The sequence below is a fragment of the Euprymna scolopes genome, chromosome 29 (genome assembly GCF_053919585.1).
Source record: "Euprymna scolopes isolate OS-2025 chromosome 29, ASM5391958v1, whole genome shotgun sequence".
Lineage (NCBI taxonomy): Eukaryota > Metazoa > Mollusca > Cephalopoda > Sepiida > Sepiolidae > Euprymna > Euprymna scolopes.
The window spans coordinates 107,452,308-107,474,381 of NC_136510.1; the positions used below are offsets into that span (position 1 = coordinate 107,452,308).

The window sequence follows — 22,074 nt, forward strand, 5'->3', positions numbered from 1 at the left end:
ACAAAAACCCACAAAGTTGGTATTTTCTTGATCAGCATTGCCCCGGATTAACAATATCTAAAAGTTAGACATTGTTTGCGATGCAACTGGACTAGGTTTAGTGAGGTCTTTAGACATTTTATTCATTAATTTGCAAAGAAAATGTCACTTTGAGGAGTTTGTGAGGATTGTTCCAAAAGTAAAGCCTCCTATTTCTTTTTTAACTCAAAAAGTTGAAGAGCTACAAAGACAGGAATGGTACCATTAAACAAGTGACTGTGCTCTAGAATTTATTTTTCTAGTCACCACTATTCTCAATGCACTTTTGCTAGGAATTCAATGACACACATGACACCATCAATATCTGCAACAGAGAGATGAAACTTTCACATCATGAATGCATGTTCAGTCGTCATAACAATGCTATTCGCAATCCCTTGATCCATTTGGGCAGAATAAAAAAACAGGAGGCATTACCTTTGCAACACCTTATGTATGTATGTATGTCCAGCTAAAGAGGAATAGGCTGAGTGGAGAAGAAAGTTGGAGATAGAGGTTTTAATAGAAATCTATTACACTTTTCCCCCCGGCCAATACTGGGTAACCCTACTAGTTTATTATAAGTGATTATAATTCAAGACAATAGAAATCTACGAACACTTTATTAAATTCATACTTGCTTGTAGAATATCTGTCTCAAATACCTATCTTAAGGAATTTTTTTTTCCACATGTAAGGCACACAAAATACTTTATTTTTAAAAATTTTGAGATCACCTTGGAACAGCCACTTATTGAAATGCTTTTTGTTTATATATATATATATATATACACACACACACGTTTTTATTCTAAGTTCAAACTATATTTACTTCAATAAGCTGGTTAAAATTTGGTGTCTTCTCCCCCTCCCCCTTTATATACTGATGAAGAGACGATATCCAGAAATATTTTACTTATTCCTTGATGGTTTTATTTGTAAATATCGAATGCATAAAAGGATATCATTTCCGAAACTTGATTTGATTTTCTTATGTTTCCTCCTATGAAAACTTGATAATTTCACACCTTTTTATATATATATATATAATATATATATATATAATATATATATATATACACATACATACACATATCTTCTTTAGAAGGGAGTCAGCACTTGTAAAAATCCGAAAGTCGCTTGAGGATAAGGATTAATAAAGGTAAGGTGATAGTGTAGTAATTGTTATGGTATTAATTAGGTAGAATTTGGATTATTTAAGGGGACGGCTTAACAAGAACTTGTTTACATTGGACTTGAGGGCAACCATATGTTTGTACATTTTGCTGTAAGAATAATTTGTCAATAAAACCATGTATTTAAACTTTTAAAAGTATCTAGTTAAAGCAGAGGCGACTGAGGAGTACAGATGAGAGTGAAATTAACTTACATTCCTCAATCTCCGATACACATGTATAATTATTTGTTACATTAAGGCATCTTTTTTGTTTTGTTTTTCAAGTTACTATTTTCAGTGACAGGCAGTTTATTTTCTAATATTGAGGTTTTACAACTTAAGTTGTATCTATACAATTTTTTTTTTTTTTTTTTTTTTTTTTTACATGGGAGTCACAATTTATCAAGGCCTTAAGGGCAAGGATAAGAGTTAATGTGTCTATGATAGTCACTGACACAACAGCATATTAATAGTTTGTGATAGAAATGCATTATTTGTGGGGAGAGGGAAGACTCACCAAGAACTTGTCTACATTGAACTTGAAGATGACCATATAGTCAGCAGGAAAGTAAGCAAGCGGAACAGAGTTCCACAGGTGAGCAGTTCTAGCAAAGAATCTTTGTTCATGGAACTTGCATTTAGATTTAAGTACAGATATAGAGGGGGGAGCTTGTTGGTTGTTTTAGCTACACGACTGGTTTTTGTGAAAGTTTGGCAAGGGAGGAGGAAGAGAATGCATAAATTGGAGCTCAGACGAGCATTTGCCATGAAAATAATGCTAAAGCAGATACAGGCTTGCAACATCCATGGGAAAGAGGTTGTTGGGAAGAAAACGTGTATCACTTACTAGGTTTCAAAGCTGGTTTTGAATTTTGTCAAGGCAGGATAGGGTGCTCTGAGCATCCTTAAAGAAAACGTGCCACTTGTCAATATGATGGGTTTTATATAGCATTTTAAGCGGTCTTAAAAAATAATCTATGCTAAAAACTTTAGTGAATTAAACTTTGGCCCTATTATCAAACTGTGTTTCCGTCATATTTACATGGTTCAAGATTTGAGGGGTTTTTTGTTTTAAATTGAGTTGCCATTAAAAGAAAAATCTAGTTTGATCTCTGCTATTCTCCGAATCATTAAGATTTAATGTGCTTGATGTTGAAATGAATCATTTATGAAATCAAAAGTTGCGATCCATGGCTTTTTTTTTTTTTTTAAGTAATGGGATTTTGCCTTATGTTTAAATTGGCTTGATCTAATAATTATTGCTTGCGTTAGGATTAATTTATCATTTACCACTTCGTAAGGAATTTTAACTTGTTTAAAATGTACATTTTAGTTATATACTGAAAAATGGTTCCTCAACCAACAGCGCTCAAAACTGAAAAGTTTCTAATTTTCAACAAACTTTTAATAACCATAATTCAATGACTAATCGTTTTAACTGTAAGCATGTCACAAGCTGCATGTTTAATATGGTGCACATTGCAATGCATGCCTGCAATGGGAAAAATATTGAGCTAAGAAAGACCACCCAAGAAATGGCTGATGTCTTTGAAAGAATAATGAATATAAAGTTACATGTTGTGATTATGACCCACTTGAGATTTTCCAAAAGTAATGTTCATATCAAATGGTGACCTTATGGTCAGTCCATTTTTTTTTTTTTTTTTGCCCATAGATTAACAGTTGATAGTGTGTGATATAATTGACAGCTGTATATATATTTCAGTAAGGAAGAAGTAGGGGGCAGTTGTTTTTTTGTTTTTTTTATTCTTAGAGATGGAGGGCTGTTCGGATCTTAAGCTGATGAACTATGTGTTCAGTTGGAAGATATGTTTGTCTTGATTTGCAGTCTTGTTGTTCAGCTAGATTTGTTGTTTGGTAAAGAGGCGAAATAATTGTAACTTCACAAAAAGACATTGTTATGCGTTTTAAACTGATTGTGATTTGGTTCGCAAGGAGAATAGTTCTATTGCAGCATTCACTGAAGGCACACAATTGACATTAAGGTCATCAGTGAAATCGTGTTCTGAATCCACACAGACAACAAGCAAAAGAAAATCGCTATCTGTGCAGTAAATGTTACAGATTCACGTTCCCTTACTAAGATAAATTTGATATCATTCTTCATTAATTTATTCATTGAGATAACTATTATCCTCATCTTTATTGGTTGTTGTTTCACAATGTTTCAGCCAACTATTCCTCTGGCCTTCGTCAGGTGGTGACCCCGACGGGATAGGAACTCTGAATCTTCTAACTGTGTCCTTAGCAATTACTGCCTTCCATAGTTGTTATCGTCTCACCACATTTTTGGCCAAGTAAGCCTCTGGCCAGCTTTGGGTAGGATTGAAACCGCTATCTTCAGATAATTCTCACCTGGAACCGTAGGGATTCAACATCTCTATCCATGGGTGATCAAGGTTAGATTTTTTGGTCTTATAAATCCACGTTTATTTATTATCTGATCTTCCATAGTCGGATCCATACCGAATGGTATATATATGATTTAATTGGAATTCATTATTCTCAATAATGAATTCCAATTAAATAATATCATTCTTCATATTTCGCAACAATCTATTGTTCCTGCAAATGTAAATAAAATTTTGGTTTGGGAAAAGCATCCGTTAATGGCACCAAGCACTATTTTGAATTTACTTGGTTTTGCGAGTGCCTCTCCATCGTCACTATGAAAACACTGTAAGCTTGATCTAAGCATGTCAAGTCAGACATATTTCTTGATATTTGCATATTGGTTTTGAAAAAGGAAATTTTATAAATTAACTATTATTTGTTGGTATTGAATAAATATTTATAAAAAAAAAAAAAAAAAAGCATCAGCTTCTTGATTAATGTATAAGATGTCAATTTAATATATTCTTTAAAAAAATGTTTTATATAGAAATCATCAATTAGAAAAAAATGTGGTTTTTATTTCAAATTCAACCTAATTAAAAAAGACAAAACTACAGAAAAATCTTTATGATGTGTGAAACCAGAACGGAAAACAAACATCATATTCCAAAAATCACATAAATTGATCAAGTAGTTTCATTTATTAGAAAGAAAAGGATTTTTAAACAATATGAATTTATCAGCATCTATAATAGAAATCTCACCTGTCTGTATGTATGTATGTATGTATATTTGTATGTCTGCCTAAAACTTTCGACAGAAGCGACGGATATTCACAAGATCGATTTCACTTTTTCCATTTAAAGCTTGACTCTTTGGATGACAAATATTGAAAAATTGGCTAAAAACATTAATTCCTTCACCCTCAATTGGTCACTTTTTTCGCCAATATTTTCGAAAGTCATCCATTCTTTTCAATTGACTAGCCTTAATTTAAACCTTTGCCACTTCCAGTTTGGCGATGGACACAACGGCAAAGACATCACTTTTTTTTTTCATGTTCTTTTCCTCCTTGGTGATACGGGTTCAAGCCTGCCCACCTACTACCACTTTTTTTGCTCAACACACACCTCCAAACACCCGGGAACTCAGGCTAGTTATAATATAAATTTAATAGTTATGAATTATTGAGTTGTCTCCCTTTAATTTTTTGAGATTTTTTTTCCATAAGGGTGGGTGAAACAGTTGCTTCTCAAATATTCACAAAATTGGATTTTCTTGGTTAAAAATAAAACTGATCAATTTATGTGAGTTTTGAAATATATCTTTCCGTGATGGGTATGTACATCAAAGATTTTTCTGTAGTTTTTTTTTTCTATTAATTATGCTGGAATCTATATAAGAACCGAAAATAAGAGATTGGTAACAAATATAGCAAACAATTGCGACAAAACTAAAAGCACAGAAAAGTATAAACATGAAAGATTACAGCAATGAAATCGGAGACAAAAAAGCAAAATGTAAAAGTTGTATTCATTTATTTTATTAATTTTTTAATACTTTTTTTTTTTTTTTTTAAATTTCTATAATTGATGTTTCTCAAAAAAAATAAAAAATAAAATAAAATAAAAATAATGTCAATGCAATTTTTCTTTTTTGTTTGATTGTTGTACAAGCTAAACATACAATGGTGGACATTTTTTTGTCTTTTTCTTTTTTTATTTTTTGCTTGTTCCTTAGCTAATGTACCCCTCTCTCCCCAACCATATTCTTTCTCGAAGTTCCGTCTTTCGTTTCTTATTGTTTTTTTTTTTTTGGTCACAGGAAAAGGGGAAGTTATAAATGTACTTGATAAGAGAATGGCAAATGAACAAGTAGCCACAAAAACAAAAAAAAAAAAAAATGTATAGAAATAGGCATCATTTTATGATACAAACAAGTTTGATTAAAAAAAAAAAATTCACAAAAGAACAGATGTCACCTTATTGATTTTTTTTTTTTTTTTTTTTTTTTTTTAAATTTCATTCCCCCCTTCAATTGTCCCTACTTACTTGTCTCCCCACAAAGGGTGGATTTAGACACAAAGTCGGTTTTTTTTAACGCTAGGAAAATCCAGCTAAAAAAAAAAAAAAGTACTCTGAATAGGAACAAAAATAAAAATGGCCCCAGTCTGGAAGAATTTATCCTTCACTGACCAAGCACAAAGGTGTAGTGTAGTATCAGAACATATACTACACTTTGCTCCTGATCAAATTTATTTATTTATGATCAAACGTTTTCAAATATTTGCAGAAATGCTAGTTTGCGAGACATAAAAGTCATACAACTAATGCTGTTCAAGTTGTGGAAGAGGAACGAGCAGTGATCTGGTGGTAGTTAATGCACTGACATGCTGTGGTTTGAAAGCCACTCATGTGACCGTGCAACACAGTTTCATTCAGGGGGGGGGTTATGCATTAGGAGTTTGCAGAAGCAACCAGTATATGCACTTACGCACAGACAAATGTATGTTTCAATATTCACACATCGTACACGCAATATACATGATGGTCATCTAAGCCCATAGAAATATACATGCACATAATAAGCATACATCATCACAAATGTACATACATATGTATATAAAAATACATACACATAGAAACATGGCAACTCTGGCTTCCCTTCTTTTGTCCTTTAGTCTTCACACCTCAAGAGATATTTCAGCTTTCGTTAAGATGGGTACTTTTTTGTTTACAAAGCCATTCGATGGAAGTGACGTCAGACAAATTTTTAGATATGGATGACCAACACTGTATATAAATGTAGCTTTTTTTTTTTAACGCAAACATAAAAATAGAAGTTTTATTTAAACAGTCTTCATTTGAACTTTTTTAACAAAATTATAACCTTTATAATAAAAATGTTTATGCACTGTTTTTTTTTGTTTTGTTTTTTTTAAAAAGGCGTTTGTAATTTTTTTTCACACCCAACAAAAATAAAACTTATAAAAAAATATTTTATGAATCATTTTTTTTTTTTTTAAGTTATGAACTGTTTTTTTTTTTCCAATAATATGTATATGAACTTTTTTTTTTCAAATCAAACAAATAAACAATTTAAATATTTTCAAACAAGATCTAGTTGAAAAAAAAAAAAAAAAAAAAAAAAAAATGTCATAAATACTTGTTTATAACAGTTATATTTTTATGTTTGATGGAAAAGGAAAAAATTACCAACATCTCTGATGTTTGAATAAAAAAAAGAGTTCAACATATTTTTATTATAAAATGGTAATAATTTTGCTATAAAAGTTCAAATAAAGACTGTTTAAATAAAACTTCTATTTTTATATTTGATTAAAAAAAAAAAATTAAAAAAAAGGGTTACATCATATACAATGTTGGTCATCCGTACCTTAAAATTGTAAACAAAGTTAGAGTCTTGATGAAAGCCAATCTTTATAACAGAGGGAATAATTGCTTTTTTCTGGGTTAGAATCCATCCACCTAACATTTATGGTTGGCTAGTTTGTGACGTGTACATTATGCAACTAAAACAATTCAAGCCATAGAAGAGAAATGGCAGTTGTTGCATTCACAGGAGACGATTTGAAAGCCACACAAATGAATTTTCGATAGTCTAATTTGGGAACTTAGGAATTCAAACTGGACCATAACGGCATTGAAGTTAGGGACCAAAATAGTTCAAGAAACTCTGCAAAGGCGGTAAGAACCTGGACAATCTTGCAAACTCAGATTAGCTTGAAACTGGATTTTTAAGCCATACTTTAAGTGATAGAGATAAATAGTCAATTCACAGTTTCACCTTCATGTCGGCAAAAGTAATCAATTTACTAAAATATTAAAGCTTAGGGAGTTAGCTCTGAAGAAAGAGATACGAGATGCAAAATTAAATGGATCAATAAGAAAGAATTATCCTTTTTGATTAACCAAACTTGTTTGTAGATGCAAAGAAAATTTGGATAAAATCCGACAAAATGTAGACATAAATGGACAAAGCGGATATATCCAAATACAATCAACATGTATGGTGAGATTTCAAGATTTTCTTTTTATGTTTTTTTTAACAAGACTTCCTCAGAAATGAATGAAGATATAAAATCTTTTTTTTTTAAAGTCCTCCAATTGAAAACGAAACAAACATGAAAAATTAAAGGGAGCTGGGAAAAAATATACAGACAGGAAAGAAAGCTGGAGGAGGGGGAACAACTTTCTTTTAAAAAGGTTTCTTGTATCCCCTCCTCTCTTTAATTTCAAATGGCTATGTTTTCAATTGTGAATGTTAAAAATAAATAAGCAATAACAAAGATCAGTCATTCCTGAGAAAGCGTTTAACAATAAAAATGAATAAAAATCTAACCATACCAAATCAAATTGTATGATTTCAGTAAATCAGCTTTTTTTTTTTTTCCATCAGTCTTTTTTCATAATTTCTCAAGTTATTTTGAGGGGTTGGATGCAGAGGTAGAGAGAGATATACAGAGAGAGAGGCAAGAAAAAAGTAAAGGGTTTTTGTTTGTTTCCTTTTTGTTTTTATCCCCCCTCCCCGGATAAGGTGTGGTCAGGTTACTAAGTGCACACCTGGCACAGCCCAATCTTTAATATAAGGATGGTAGGAGGTGGGGAAGAGGAGTCAGACTTTATGATTATTATTATTGTTTAGAAAGTAGTAAGGAAGGGAAGATAAGAAGATGAAGCTAAAGGACCATCTTAGGTTGTGTAGATGAGGAGCTGGAGACTTGAAAACAAGAAATTTAAGTCATTTCAATAACATCACTTGAAAGTTTTCCCTTTTCTCTGTTGCTCTTTTTCTTTTTTTTTTTTTTTTTTTACAAGTTCAGCAATTTATAGAATTTAGCAGACTCCGACAAAAGAAAGAAAATGGGGAAAAGGTTATTAAAAAAAAAAAAAAAGGTTTTCTTGGTAATTAATGTGGTTTTGGTGTTTTTGTTTGTAAATATATATATTTTTTGTGATTTTTTTATGTTCTTTGTTTCAAATATTGTTCTCATGATGATGGTCATTATTTCCTCAGTAAAATAAAAATGGGTGCTTGTCCAGAATTCTCCCTATATTAAAACCAAAATAAAAAATTTTGATGTATGTACCTATTATAGAAAGAAAATCTGTACACCAAAAATCACGCAACACGATCAAATAGTTTCATTTTTAAATAAGAAAATCAACTTTTGTGGCCAAACGAACAGTGACATGACGCCATCTTGAAAACAAGGGAAATAACTCCAAACTTGCAAGATTTTATAAAGCGATTTTTAATATGGGGGTATTGGAAAAACTCAAATCCGCTTAAAAATGATTTTCTTTATAAAAAATAAAACTATTTGGAATATATTTTCTTTCTGTCATGAATACAGATTCTTTTTTATTTTTGATTTTTATCATACAGGGAATTCTGGACAACAAAAAAAGAAAAAAAAAAGAAAAAAGGAAATGAGGAGTCATACAGTGCTATGTGTGCGTGCATGTGTGTGCGAGATGAATGATGGCAAAACATACTTATGTATCAAGTTTTCTCCGACAAGTTACTTTTTTTTCTTGCCCCTCTTACCATGATCCGACCGCAGCAGATTTCTGTGGGCCTGCTGTTTGCGACTGTTCTCGGATGGGGAGCCGGTCAAATCAAAAATTCCATCTGGCAATGGAAATTTTGTCAAAAGACTCTCTTGTATCTGAACTTTCCGCGTATATGGGGGGCTATTTAAAAGACGGCCACCAGCATCTTTCACTAGCGATGATAAAAGTTGCCTGTCAATCGATTCAGCCTGGTAAAATTCGCCATAACCACTAGCAACTTTCTTTGGAATGACATTAGCCTTAGTTGTGTTCAAGGCCTTTCGTGTATGTAACCGTTTCAGCACCTTTCTTCTAATATTTTTCCGCCCGATCGACAGTTGTGGGGCAATGCACTTGAGCACCTGCTTTTGTTGCATCTTCATGGCATTACTGGGCGATCGTGACACTTGTCTTTTTACAGCAGTTTTTTTAGGGGATTCGTTCACCAACATTTGGTTGTAATGGTTTGATATGTTCTGCAGTTCAGATGAGATGTAGTCTATGCCCTTTATCACAGAGAATGACCCACTCGGGTCCAATAACCGCTGTCTCACAGCGTACCGGTTCGATGCTTTGCCAATACTGCGGACAACATCAGTAAATGACATCAGCAACTTTTCAACCTCCCACGTGATATGGCTCAGTTTCACCTGGTCATGAGAATCAGAGCTGCTCGACATATTTGTATCGTCAGTCTCCTGTTCACTGGATCCACTCGTACTGCTGCTGCTACTACTACAACTACTGGAACTACTGCTGCTAGTAGATGTTGTACTGCTGGTGATACTGACATCGCTGTTGTCCGTCTCTGAGTCGCCTTTTCTTGAGATCAGGTCTTTTAGACTCTTATGACCTGCTTTGTGTTTATGTTTTGTCTTCTGTTTAAGAATTCGGCTATAAGACTTCTGGAGATTCCGAAGCCGATTCAAAAGAACCTCTTGCTCTTTGGCATTAGCCTCCTCAAACACATTAGCGATTCGCTTCATCTCGGCCGCAATCTCTGACGAATATTTCTTTTGGTGGTCCTCAGAGATTTTCTCTTCATCCTCAATTCCAGAGCTACTCTGTAACGCATCAGAATCTTTACTGATTTCGCCGTCTTCGTCCTTAAGCTCCTTTGTGTTGCCTGTCAAACCAGCGTTCTCTTCGTTAACTTTCATGGAATTATCATTTGAAGTCTGGTTGAGTAAGCTGTCAGGTAAACCGTTCTCCAAAGAAACAGGAGGTTCAAGATTGGGCATGTCATTTGTAGCCGGTCCCATGTCTTGAATAAGATCGTCAGAAATCAGGTTTTCAGTATCTCTTGGACTGTTGACCGTAATCTTGTGGTGAAGAATCTCATAGACCATTTTCCGTCGAAAATATGGCATGTCTTCCTGGGTAAAATCCATTTGTGCTCCTCGGCTGATGTATTCCGCATAGATACAACTAAACACTCCACAGTCGGACAGATTCTCCTGAAGTGGAATGTTTTTCATGTTAACTTTCACCCAACAATTCACGTCCATGTCGATGTTCTTTTTGGATCTCATTTCCTCTTTTAAATACTCAAGTATCGCATCCATCGCCTCGTCCTTATCTTGTAAATAGCTGTCATAGTAGCATATACTCGATTGGAGAAAATCGACAGCAATGAGCGTCCAATGGTTCTCCATCTCAAGATGGATTGGGATGAGCATCAAGTCATGGTCAAAGATGTCGACATTTTTGGTCCACCGCCGTACACCATTGTAACCGCGTTTCATCACCATCGGAAAGAAAAACGTGCTGGGAATGTAGACAGAGTTGAAACCCTCCGTCTTCCCTCTTTGAACAATGAGATTCATGTAGAAGTTGATGATTTCATCGTTAAGCCAATTGCTGCCAACTAGTGTTGCCATATCACATCGCTTTATACTGATCCGAAACCCGGTAGTGAGCACTTCTTCAGGGGGAACTGGCCGCAAGGATTCTTCCACCTCAATGATGCCACTTTTACCAATATAAGCTGGGTAGTAGTGCTTTACTCTTTGGACGTTGGAAGAATTATTTTGTTGAGATTGTAGATGATTGAAGCCCGAGTAGGGGTGTGTTTGGGATTGGTGTAACTGTTGCTGAAGGTGTAGGCTCTGGGACCGAGTAGCCGAGGAAGTGGGAACTTGCTGAGAATAGTCAACACCACCGTATACATTGTACGACGGCGGTTGTTGCTGTAGAGCTTGCATTGAACTGTCCTGTACTTGGTTTGGATAGTGTTGTTGGCTGGCGGCTGTATCAACCACCACGCCAAAGGGGGGCAGCAGATTTGAAGAATTTGTCATGGGACGAGACATGGTTAATGCTGGCATATTACCTGCCTGCATCAACTGGTGAGGTTGCTGTTGCTGGGATACAAGAGGATCAAGGTGATGGTAGGTGTTGTTGGCATTGATGCCATTATTCTGTGACCACGACGGCAGCAGATTCGAAGAGGAGGGTTTCTCACCTTCCTGCGGTTTCCAACCATTCCCATAGGCAGCGTCTTGGATCACATCTTGATTCGGCTCTTCATTTACATTTTCCCAATCTCCACTGCCAATACAAAAATTGGGCTTCAATAGACACGTTTCGATTTTAAAGTCAGAACTATTTTTATACATTATATATATATATATGTGTAAAAGAGTTTAAAATAATGGAAATTATACAATTTCATCTTAAAATTTTTATATATTAGTTTTCCAGAAATTTATATAATTTAAAAAAACTGCTTATATGTAAAAAGGTAAAGAAAGATACTTATTTAAAATAAAAAAACATTTGGCATTTGAAATAAAAAATTTATTTGAAACAAATTGAAATTGCAGATTTTAAAATTATTCATACTGACATGTATACATGTAATTTCTTTTTAACAATGGATGTTACTGATTTTTTTTTTTTTTTTTTATTAAATATGAGTTTGTTTCTTTTTTTTTTTTAATATATATACTTTATCACAGAATATATGCTAAGATGTAACTTGGTTCTAGGATTAACTTATGTTTGAATAAAAACTGTTTTAATTGTACTAATTAGTTGTAATTTATAAGCAAAAATCAAGTCACCTCTCTCTTTTTTTTTTTTTATCTCACCGTCTATTCTATATTGATTAAATTAATATTATGGGTTTGTATTACTGTACACATAGATTCGAAAAAGTTGTCAAAAAACAAATATATAACAAATAAATGTTATCAAAGGCAAGATAAGTTACTTTTCTACCTAACTGGATATATTTTTTGTGTTTTTATTCAGTGTAACATGTTTATTCAGCTCGAAAAACATGCAGTGTTTACCGATGTATTGGAAAATTCAAAATGGCAGCCGACTCTCTCTCGGAGAGGGTACGTTTGGGAAAAGGTATTATAAATAATAAACTAGACAAAACACTGTTAGAAATTCGCTCAATATATGTTATCGTGACATAAGTTGACATATATTCGGTTGTTTTCTAACAGTATTTTGTCTAGTTTATTATTTATAATACTTTTTCCCAAACGTACCCTCTCCGAGAGAGAGTCGGCTGCCATTTTGAATTTTCCAATACATCGGTAAACACTGCATGTTTTTCGAGCTGAATAAACATGTTACACTGAATAAAAACAAAAAATATATCCAGTTAGGTAGAAAAGTAACTTATCTTGCCTTTGATAACATTTATTTGTTATATATTTGTTTTTTGACAACTTTTTCGAATCTATGTGTACAGTAATACAAACCCAATATTAATTATAAAACTGGATCATCTGAGCATCCTTGCTTGCTTAAATCTTTGTTATAAGATTGTATTCTTGTCTATTTTTTCACAATTAGTATGTGCAAAAGTTACTCTTTCACATTAATTTTCATATTTGAAAACAGACTTCCATACACTTTATTCCAGCATGATTATATATATTATTTACTATAATAATTATTAAATTCCTACAGATACTAGTGTTTCATCCTTTCAGGAATCATCAGTGCAGGGTGTCACGATTAACACCAGTCAAGAGATTCGAACCCCGGCAACAGAAGTCATGTCTGGCTTAATTAGCAAGGACCTGAACCATTCGGCTACCAACAACCGCGTGAGATACATTTGAAATTAGACATTTATTCTTATTAAATGCTTTTAATAAGAGTCAGAGAGTGATCTAATCATTATATGACGATCAGTGTATGTATATATATATTAGTGATGGGACGATTCCAATACCCCCGCCCCCGATTCTGATACAATTACCGATTCTGATTCTTTATAAATCTCATTATTTAACCATAAGATTGTTATTTTCCCCGATTTCCGTAAAAACACATGCTAACTATGCAGATATTTTCGTAAACATCAAAATACACTTGTGGAGGATGATCTATCGATTTTAGCTTTACTGGTATTTTAAAATCAATAAATATTTATTATTTTATTAACAGCAATGGAAGATTTTGCTTTAAACAGAATCAAATAAAAAGACAACTAAAAGAATCGTTTTGGCATCGGAAAATAGGCATCAATTTTTTCGATTAATCGTCCCAACACACACACACATTATATAGTGTTGAGTCCCTTCTTTCCCCCCCCAACTAATTATTTGTATTTCCCTATTGAATAAATGAACCAATATATATTTACCAATATATAGTTTTGGGACTTCATTTCCCATTCCTATTGTTCTATGTATATATGTATACATACACATACTAGTTATTCAGAAGAAATCTACATTCAATAAATACTCTCTCTTGCATATTATATTAAAGAAAATCTTTAATAATTAGCTCGATTTTATTGCTTGTTATAATAGAATCCTTTTAATTGTTCTAATTAGAAATGTTATTTAAAGTTTATTGAATTTATTTTTAATTTATATTTTCAACTAATAGCTGACAACATTTGCGGATGTAAGCTTATTTGTTTAAGCTATGAAAGTTAGTTCGCGTTTGATTTTCATAGGCCAACGTGGGCGTGTTTTATGTTTCGCAAAATCCAACATGTGGTTAATTTTCCCAACAAGTCAGGATATTCGGTGTATCTTAAAATAGTATGTGATTAATCCCTCTGGCTGGCAATATGTTTCAACTGGCCAATGCTGGATATACACAGCTAGTATTTCTTAATGTCTTTGTGAGTATTTAGATTCTTTACATCTAATTTACATAGTGTGTTCATACACACCATAAACACGCATGTCAATTAGATGACAAAATAAAAACTTAATTTAGAAAAAAGCAAGGCATTTTTAGTTATACAAGAAGAATATCTTAAGTTGTATAAGAGTTTATGAATTTTTGAACGAAAGTGAATGAACAATCATATTGGTTGGGCCCTAACATTTTACAGGACCACCATGATTTAAAATTAAGATAAATTTCCGGTTCATAGCTCAACATAAGATTTTAACTCAAGGTAAAAAATTAAATTTGAGCATCAACAGAATTTGGCTAAAATAGAATTAAAATATGTAAATTTGATAATTTTTCTTAAAATTTTTTTTTTGTTTCCACAATTCGATTTCTTTCTCCTACAGTTTCCTTCGCCTTCCCTTATTAATTGAACTCGTTATCCTGTTCTACATCTATTCACCCAAGAACTCTCATCCATTCTTTCAAATGTGACCATACCAATGAAGTCTCCTGTCTCTAAACTGTCCAAATTAGACAATCCTCTTTGAGGTCATCAGATCCAAGCCAGACTTGAAGACTCACATTACACACCCAATGTATCGTTCTCATATTTTGCACTATGTAACACATGTGCACAAGCCACATTGGCCAGGTTTAACTTTCATACATCACAGTACATAAACATGTCTGATAAACTCTTCTCCTGATCAACAGTGGTAACACTCTGCTGGTTAATAATAATAATCATTTACTCCTAATTCTTACAAGCACATTAACACCCGCCCCACCTTGTGCTTCACTCTTATCACCAACGTATAAACCCTTGATGACTTGAACAACTTTCTCATCCAGACAGACTTCCTCCACATCAGATTTCCAATTCATCTCCATCGTCTTAAAACTTTTTGCACACAAATTGGTTGTTTATCCTTTTCCAATGTTTTATATAAGCTAATAAACACCAAATAATCAAGTTTTGTGTAAAAGAAATTATTGAGGTTCAAAATTTTAATTAAATTTTTAAATTTTAAACATTACACTTGAATATTATAACATAAACGAGTTACAATGTTATTTTGCTGTTCCTAAAATCAAAGCTAAATCAATTTTTAGAACTTTGCACAGACAGAAAAAAAAAAAAAAAAAAAAAAAAAAAATATGGAAATTATTTTGATCACATAAATATGTCCAGTAATGGTAAACTAAAAATTATAAGTTGCTAACACTTTTTTTGAGAGAAAAAAATGTTTACCAAGTGAGAAGTCAAAACTCTAAATTAAATTTTTGTTCTTGTTTCTACATAATAAAATTATCTTACAACATTTTAAAAGTTAGACCTTAATAGTATTTGCGCCGACACATCAAACTTTGATTCTGGCTAGCCAATTTTCATTTGTTATTATATCATGTTATAGCATTATAATAATGTACTTAGCTACATTTTACTTTTTAAATTGTGTCCCCCTATCACGATAACTGATAATATCGAAACATTTTTTGATTATGGTTAAAAAGAAATCGAGCAACTCATATTTTTAATTGAAAAACTATAGAGAGAAAAAAAAAAAATGTTGCCTCATACAAAACTAAAATTTCTTTTTTCTGTTTAAGTTTTAAAAAATATGCAAAACTAAAAACTTCAGAACATTTCAGTGTAATGAGTAATGTCAGTTATTCTCGAGGAAAGCAAAACGGGTCAGAATGCTCCTTCCCTCTCCCTCCGAGAAAAAAAAAAAAAAATGCACCTATGAAAGATACTTCTTACTATGCTGCAGCTTATGATTCTACATTCAACTCCCAAACAATGTCAGGTAACCCTACTAGTTTATTAAATGGAAGGACTAGAGAAATACAAACTTATAATTAAAATAAAAATAACATTGGTATAACAGCAAAAATAAGAAAACCCAAAATGAAATAAGTGAAACACTGACATTTCATGCTCTACAAATTTTGGATATGTATGCAGAATATGGATGGGGTTGTAATAACATGAGGAAAGGGCGTTTTGTAACTATGTACGTTCACCTAACAATTTAATAAAGAGATACCATAACAAAAAAATTGCATGGTCTGTATTCTGCATAAGTAACAAATTTTGTATGAAACAAAATTTGTGGAAGCAGTTTTGCACTAAATTTATATTTCATAAAATTCAAGTTTTAATTTTTTGTTTCAATCTGATTTAAATTTTTGTTTCAATCTGATTTAAATTTTAAATTTTTGTTTCAATCTGCTTAGAATTATTTTTATCAATTTAAAAAAGTTAAATATAACATTCAATAAAAAAAGTAAAACTATAACAAAAACAAATGCCACGTTTTCTATTTTAAACAAATTTCATCAAATTCATAATTTAGATAAATACAAATTTTAATTGAATATAAAACATTCATAAAATCATTGATGTATACCACAATTTAAAAATCAAAGAAAATAAATACGATATTTAAAAATTTTTTTACTTAAAATTAAAAATTTATGTATGAGATCAAATAAAAATAAAATTAAACAATATTATTTACAGATTTCAGACAATTTTCCTCATCTTGGTGGTTGGCATTTCACAATTATACTATTTAGCATTCTTTGCCTTTTTGTTCTGAGAATTTGCAAATTAAATGCTTTATCTAATACTGCACGATAAATTGACTTCATTTGGTGCCTATTGCATGATCAAGTGATTTTATTTTTAAATTCCTTCATCAGGGATTGAAAACAGAAATATCAACTCAGCTATAGAATCCTAGAAGATTAAAAAAAACACCTAAGAAGGCATATAACAGTCGAAATGTTGCAAAAATGTCAGTATCCAAGATGAAGAAAAAGTTTTAAATGTGTAAATAGCTCATGTTGGAACTATTGTTAAGATTTTCACACAAGTCTTATTTAAAAAGTAAATTTAAAACTTTAAAAGTGAAGTATTCATATAAAAAATTATGTTAACAACCGTTTCAAATTCAGACAACTAAAACCAAAGTTAACAAAAAAAAAAAACAAAAGTAAAAAATAAAGATATTACATTCATGTGGTATAAAACAATGATTGGTATTTTTCATGTGACTTTCTTTACCTTTCAAAACTAAATATCAAGCAGTTATGCTAAAATTGCAATGAAGCCAAAATTCAAACTAGGTGCCTTCTTCAGTAAAAATCAATCGACACAAGTATGTATTGCGAGTGATTGTGTTGAGGATTGATACAATGTGTGTGTGTGTGTGGGGGGGGGTTTACATTGTCACGGTACAGGAAGAAAAGAAAAAAAATTTTTTTTAAAAATTGATACTACCACTGATATCATGGAAAAAAAAGGTCTACAATAATCAGCGTTCCGAGGAAGTAATCAGTCTCAAGAATACTAGGATATTTTTTACTCTTCAAAGAATCAACTGATAGTTGGCAGATTTTAAAAATAATGAGACAGAGTCTAAAAGGTATAAGATCTGATTCTACAACCCTCATTAACAAAAACATCACTGATGAATGGGCTAGTATGTTTTATTGCTAATCGATTTCCAAACAGTCTCTCATTGTACAGATTTTCACTGACAAGATTTGCTGATAAACAACAAATCTACACATATTCACACAAGGCAAAGACTTTTGAACAAGAGAGAAGAGGAAAAATAAGAGAGAGAGAGAGATGGAATGAGAAGGGAAAGTGTAAGGAGCAAAGCTATATACAAAAAATAAAAAATAAAAAATCTGGTCAGGAGAAAAGGAAGGGAGATAACTGGCCTATGTAAGTAATCAAAAAACAAGAGAAAGAAAATTTGAAGAGTAAAATATCAAAGCCATGCAAAATCAAAGAAGCATTTTGTTTTTAATTTTGTAGCAATAATTTTATGCTTCCAGTATTGAATGCATAAATAATGCATTTTACATCATTCTACAACAGGGCTCTATGGACAAATTTATCTTTAGTTGACCTTTGACAACTAAATATTTTCATTTACTAGCCAAATAGGAAAGTTACTAGCCAAACTTACATGATTTTTAGAATATGACATCTCCGTTCTGTGACGAGTATGTACACCAATATTTTTCTGTATTTTTTTTTTTTAATAAGTGTAATTCTAAATATACAACAAATTTTATGTTGATACTTTAAGGTATGAACATTCTAATTCCTTCAGATGTCTCTTTAAACAGCCTTCATTAAACAAAACAAAGTTGCAAAGATATTTTCCACTTAGTAGTGAGCTTTGGAAGATTGTCATGGAAAGAAATATAATCACCAAAAGATAAGTGTTTTATCATTTCTAGTCGCCACTTGGAAAAATTACTCGCAAATGCGACTCTTTCACTTGCAATGTAGAGCTCTGTACAAGATATGGTTGCAAGGACGTTAATATTTTTGACAAGCATAAAACCAAATCTTTATTGTTAGTGTTTATAAAGTCCAATAAAAAAAATTTGAAAATATTTCAACAGATGAACATAAAATAGGATTAGTATTCAAAAGAAATTAGATTGAGTTTAACATTTAAGAGGAGTGACAGAAAATTAGTTTTCGTTTACTATAGCAGCAGTGGCACAAAAATAGTGAAATATTGCATTTTTCAAACCAGCAATTTTTATACCGAATGCATTTTTAACAATGAACTAATTGACAGCCATCATTCTCATAATTTTGCTCATCGTTATAGCAATTCCTATTTTACATCTTAGAATTACAAAATATTCTTATAAGAGGAAGAGAGAATGGGTTTTTCTGTATCACTTGTAGATCTAAGATGGGACTATTTTTTTTTTTCAAAACTATTCACTATAGTGCAATAACTATGAAACGACCATATCAAAAATGGAAAAATGGTTCAAATTGACAAAATTTTGACATTTCTATCAGTAAGAGGAAAGGTTGAACAGAAATATATAAACATTTAATGACTTTTTTTTAAATTAAAATATGAAATATCACTTGAGAATATTTCCGTTGAACTCAGGAATTTGCACAGAACTTCAAACAGAACACTTTATTTATTCCACGAGGATAGCATATTCTCATTCCATCAGCCATGGCTGGATAGAAGTCCTAAATAATTGGCAATTGTATTGAGTGTCACCTGAACCATCAACCTCCAGAAGAGTCTAATTTTACAAATAAATTTTACCAAGTACATCACAGGTTCTTGCAGACACTACTCAAAACAGCTGCAAATTACTTAGAATTTCTACGCAGTCATAACTCACGAAACAAGAGCATGCTATCCCTATGGATTAAATAAAGGATTCTGTTTGAAATTCCATGCAGATTCTGAAGTTCAACAAAACACACCTGAAGAAGATCAGGAATTACATTGACCGAAACATTGTGAAAATAATACTCAAAAGGAGAACAGTAGTCTGAAGAATTCAAACAATTCTCATCTTAAAAATTCAGAAACATGTTTACATTTTTGCAATTTTTTTAAAAAAATTTTATGTCAATTTCAGTTTTCTAATAAAGTTTCATTGTTTAAAGTTTATTTCGACCTTGCAACATTTATGTTGAACAGGAAGATGTCATACATTACAGGGATTTCATTCCTTTTTGGTTCAGTCCTAGAAATCCATCCTCTCAGACATTACCTCCTCCATCGGAAGATGGAATTAGTTCATCACCAGTTGCCTAGTGTGCTCCTACTGGGAAATCATAAACAGATCTGATCGTGACAGATTTTGAACTCAAACCATCTATGGCTTTTGCTAATAGTATCGCAAAAAAATCCAAAATTGCCAAAAGTAATAGCCATTACAAGTACAAGTTTAATATCATTGATATATGATGACCTTTGGGGTCAGTTTTGGATACATGATTGGTTAGTTAAATCATTTGACTTGCTGACTAGACGTTAGTAATGGAACATAAGATCCTTAAAGACATGCTTAGACTTGTGTGGGAATTGCAAAAAAACTAAAAACAACTTGGATGATGTTCTAGCGTTAAGCAATAAAAACACATTTAAAATAATTTGAAAAAAAAATGTATGATTAGTGAAATAAGTTTCCCAACCTTGGGAGTTGTGGTGTGTGTGTGTGTGTGTGTCCAAGAGAGCAGGAACAAAACCTAAAAAAACTTAAGATACTGAATGCCTATGTGCAGGAAGGGGGAACAGGAAGTCATTCTTTGATGAAAGAAACGTCATTCCACTACCCCTACCACCATGAATCAGTCAAAGTCTTAGCTTTCATAACAAAATTAACATTTTCAGAAAGAACTGTCGTAAAAGAGAAAAAGAAGACAACACAGGAAGAGAGAAAAAAAAAATAAAGGTAGAGGAAGAAAGAAAGAAAATCTGTCCAAATAGCGACAAAAAAATAAATAAATAAATAAAAAATGAGGTACAGGTCTAGTGATTTGACAGAAATCAGTTTTGTTTTATTAAAAAAAAAAAAAAAAAAAAAAAAAAAAAAAAAAGTAGATGCTGACCAAAAAACTGATAACTCACATAGCTCTTTATTTGCATATTAGTTACCCAAGGAACGGATTAAGAACTTCAACTCTGATCCACAAAAAATTTTCTTTGTCAATAATAGAGTAAAACTATCTACAAACCATACCAATTAATTTCTACCGATTTGAAGATGGCCAATTCTTTGTTTCCAACATCCAACGAGGCAATCTCTAGTCACTTTCAATTTCAAAGACCATAGATCTTAGAACCAATGATTGCCAACTACCTTTGGATTTACTGCCAACCTTCGATACTCACCACAAGAGAATGGAATCAGTACACAATCTGTCATAGCAACAATCAACTGGACTCCGTTCAATTGACAAAATATATTTTTGCCTTTAAAATATCCTGGTTCTCAAATAGTGGCATTCTACACATCAAAATGAAGTACAAGCTTATCTGACTATATAACTAAAAATGAAAATAAAAATTTAAACAATTAAAATATTCATTCACCAAAAATTCAGAATCCTGCTTTCAATTTTTTGCTTGTCAGGAGGCACTACAAATGGCAATGACTTTATTCATATACTGAATTTCTACAAAGTGATTTTTTTTCTAAGTCAATCATTTTATTGTCGACCAATCTTCCATTTTGGATTTCAAATTCTGTCATTTGGAATATAAATATAAAAAAATTCAATAACTCCCTTATTCTTTATTCTGCTCTATGATCCTTTGGATTTTTACTTTGAAAAAAAAAAAAAAAAAAAAAAAGTTTTGATATATTTTCAAATTTATGCTAACAAATAATACTCTTTACTGAATGTTATTCTCTGATGAAAAAAGAATATTTTTGAGAATTGATGCGTTAAGAATTTTTTTAAGTCCTTGTTTTGAATTTTTGATGAATTGATATTGAAATTGATTCAATTTTTATTTTCATCTTTCATTTTCTTTTTATTGCTTTACCTAATATAGTGAACTTTCTTTTATCTTGCCAAGTTCTAATAGAAAACATTTCTAGTTTTGTGTGTGTACACACACCCACACAATTAAATTTGGACAATATAAGGAGCTTGGATTAATAGATGCAGACCAATTAAGGGTAGCAGTATGAGTTGGTAAAGAAAAACAGGGAAAACATGGGAGGAAATGATAAGGATGGACTTGAAAGTGTGATAAATAAAAACCTGGCCAGAGATAGGTTAGCTGGAAAGTCAATTTCTAAAAGCCAGCAAGTAAAACAAACATTGAACATGATGATGTAACGAAGTTAGAAAATATCCAAAACTTACATTACAATTTTTTTCCCCCACCCAAATGAGTGACAATTTTAAATAGTATTCAAAATAAGTTTAGAAGGTGTAGGTTGGGGGGAGGGGTGTTACAAGTTTTGCAAAAACTCGTGATAAAATTTCAACAATGCTAAATATAGAAAATTTAACTTAAAATCGTGTTAAAA

The 22,074-nt window shown here is 31.9% G+C and overlaps 1 protein-coding gene across 4 annotated transcripts in view; it reads right to left on the bottom strand.

The window, feature by feature from the left end:
• Positions 1 to 22,074, bottom strand: part of LOC145252808 (polynucleotide 5'-hydroxyl-kinase NOL9-like) — a 115,994-nt gene that overhangs the window by 43,428 nt on the left and 50,492 nt on the right. For 2 of the 4 annotated variants that reach the window (XM_080112764.1, XM_080112765.1), the window contains one exon: positions 8,277 to 11,676. The exons of the other annotated variants lie outside the window; for them this stretch is intronic. In XM_080112764.1, coding sequence (XP_079968890.1) covers positions 9,096 to 11,676 — 2,581 coding nt within the window. In that variant the 3' untranslated portion in view covers positions 8,277 to 9,095. Of the gene's footprint in view, positions 1 to 8,276; positions 11,677 to 22,074 lie in introns of those variants that run through there. 4 annotated transcript variants of the gene reach the window in all.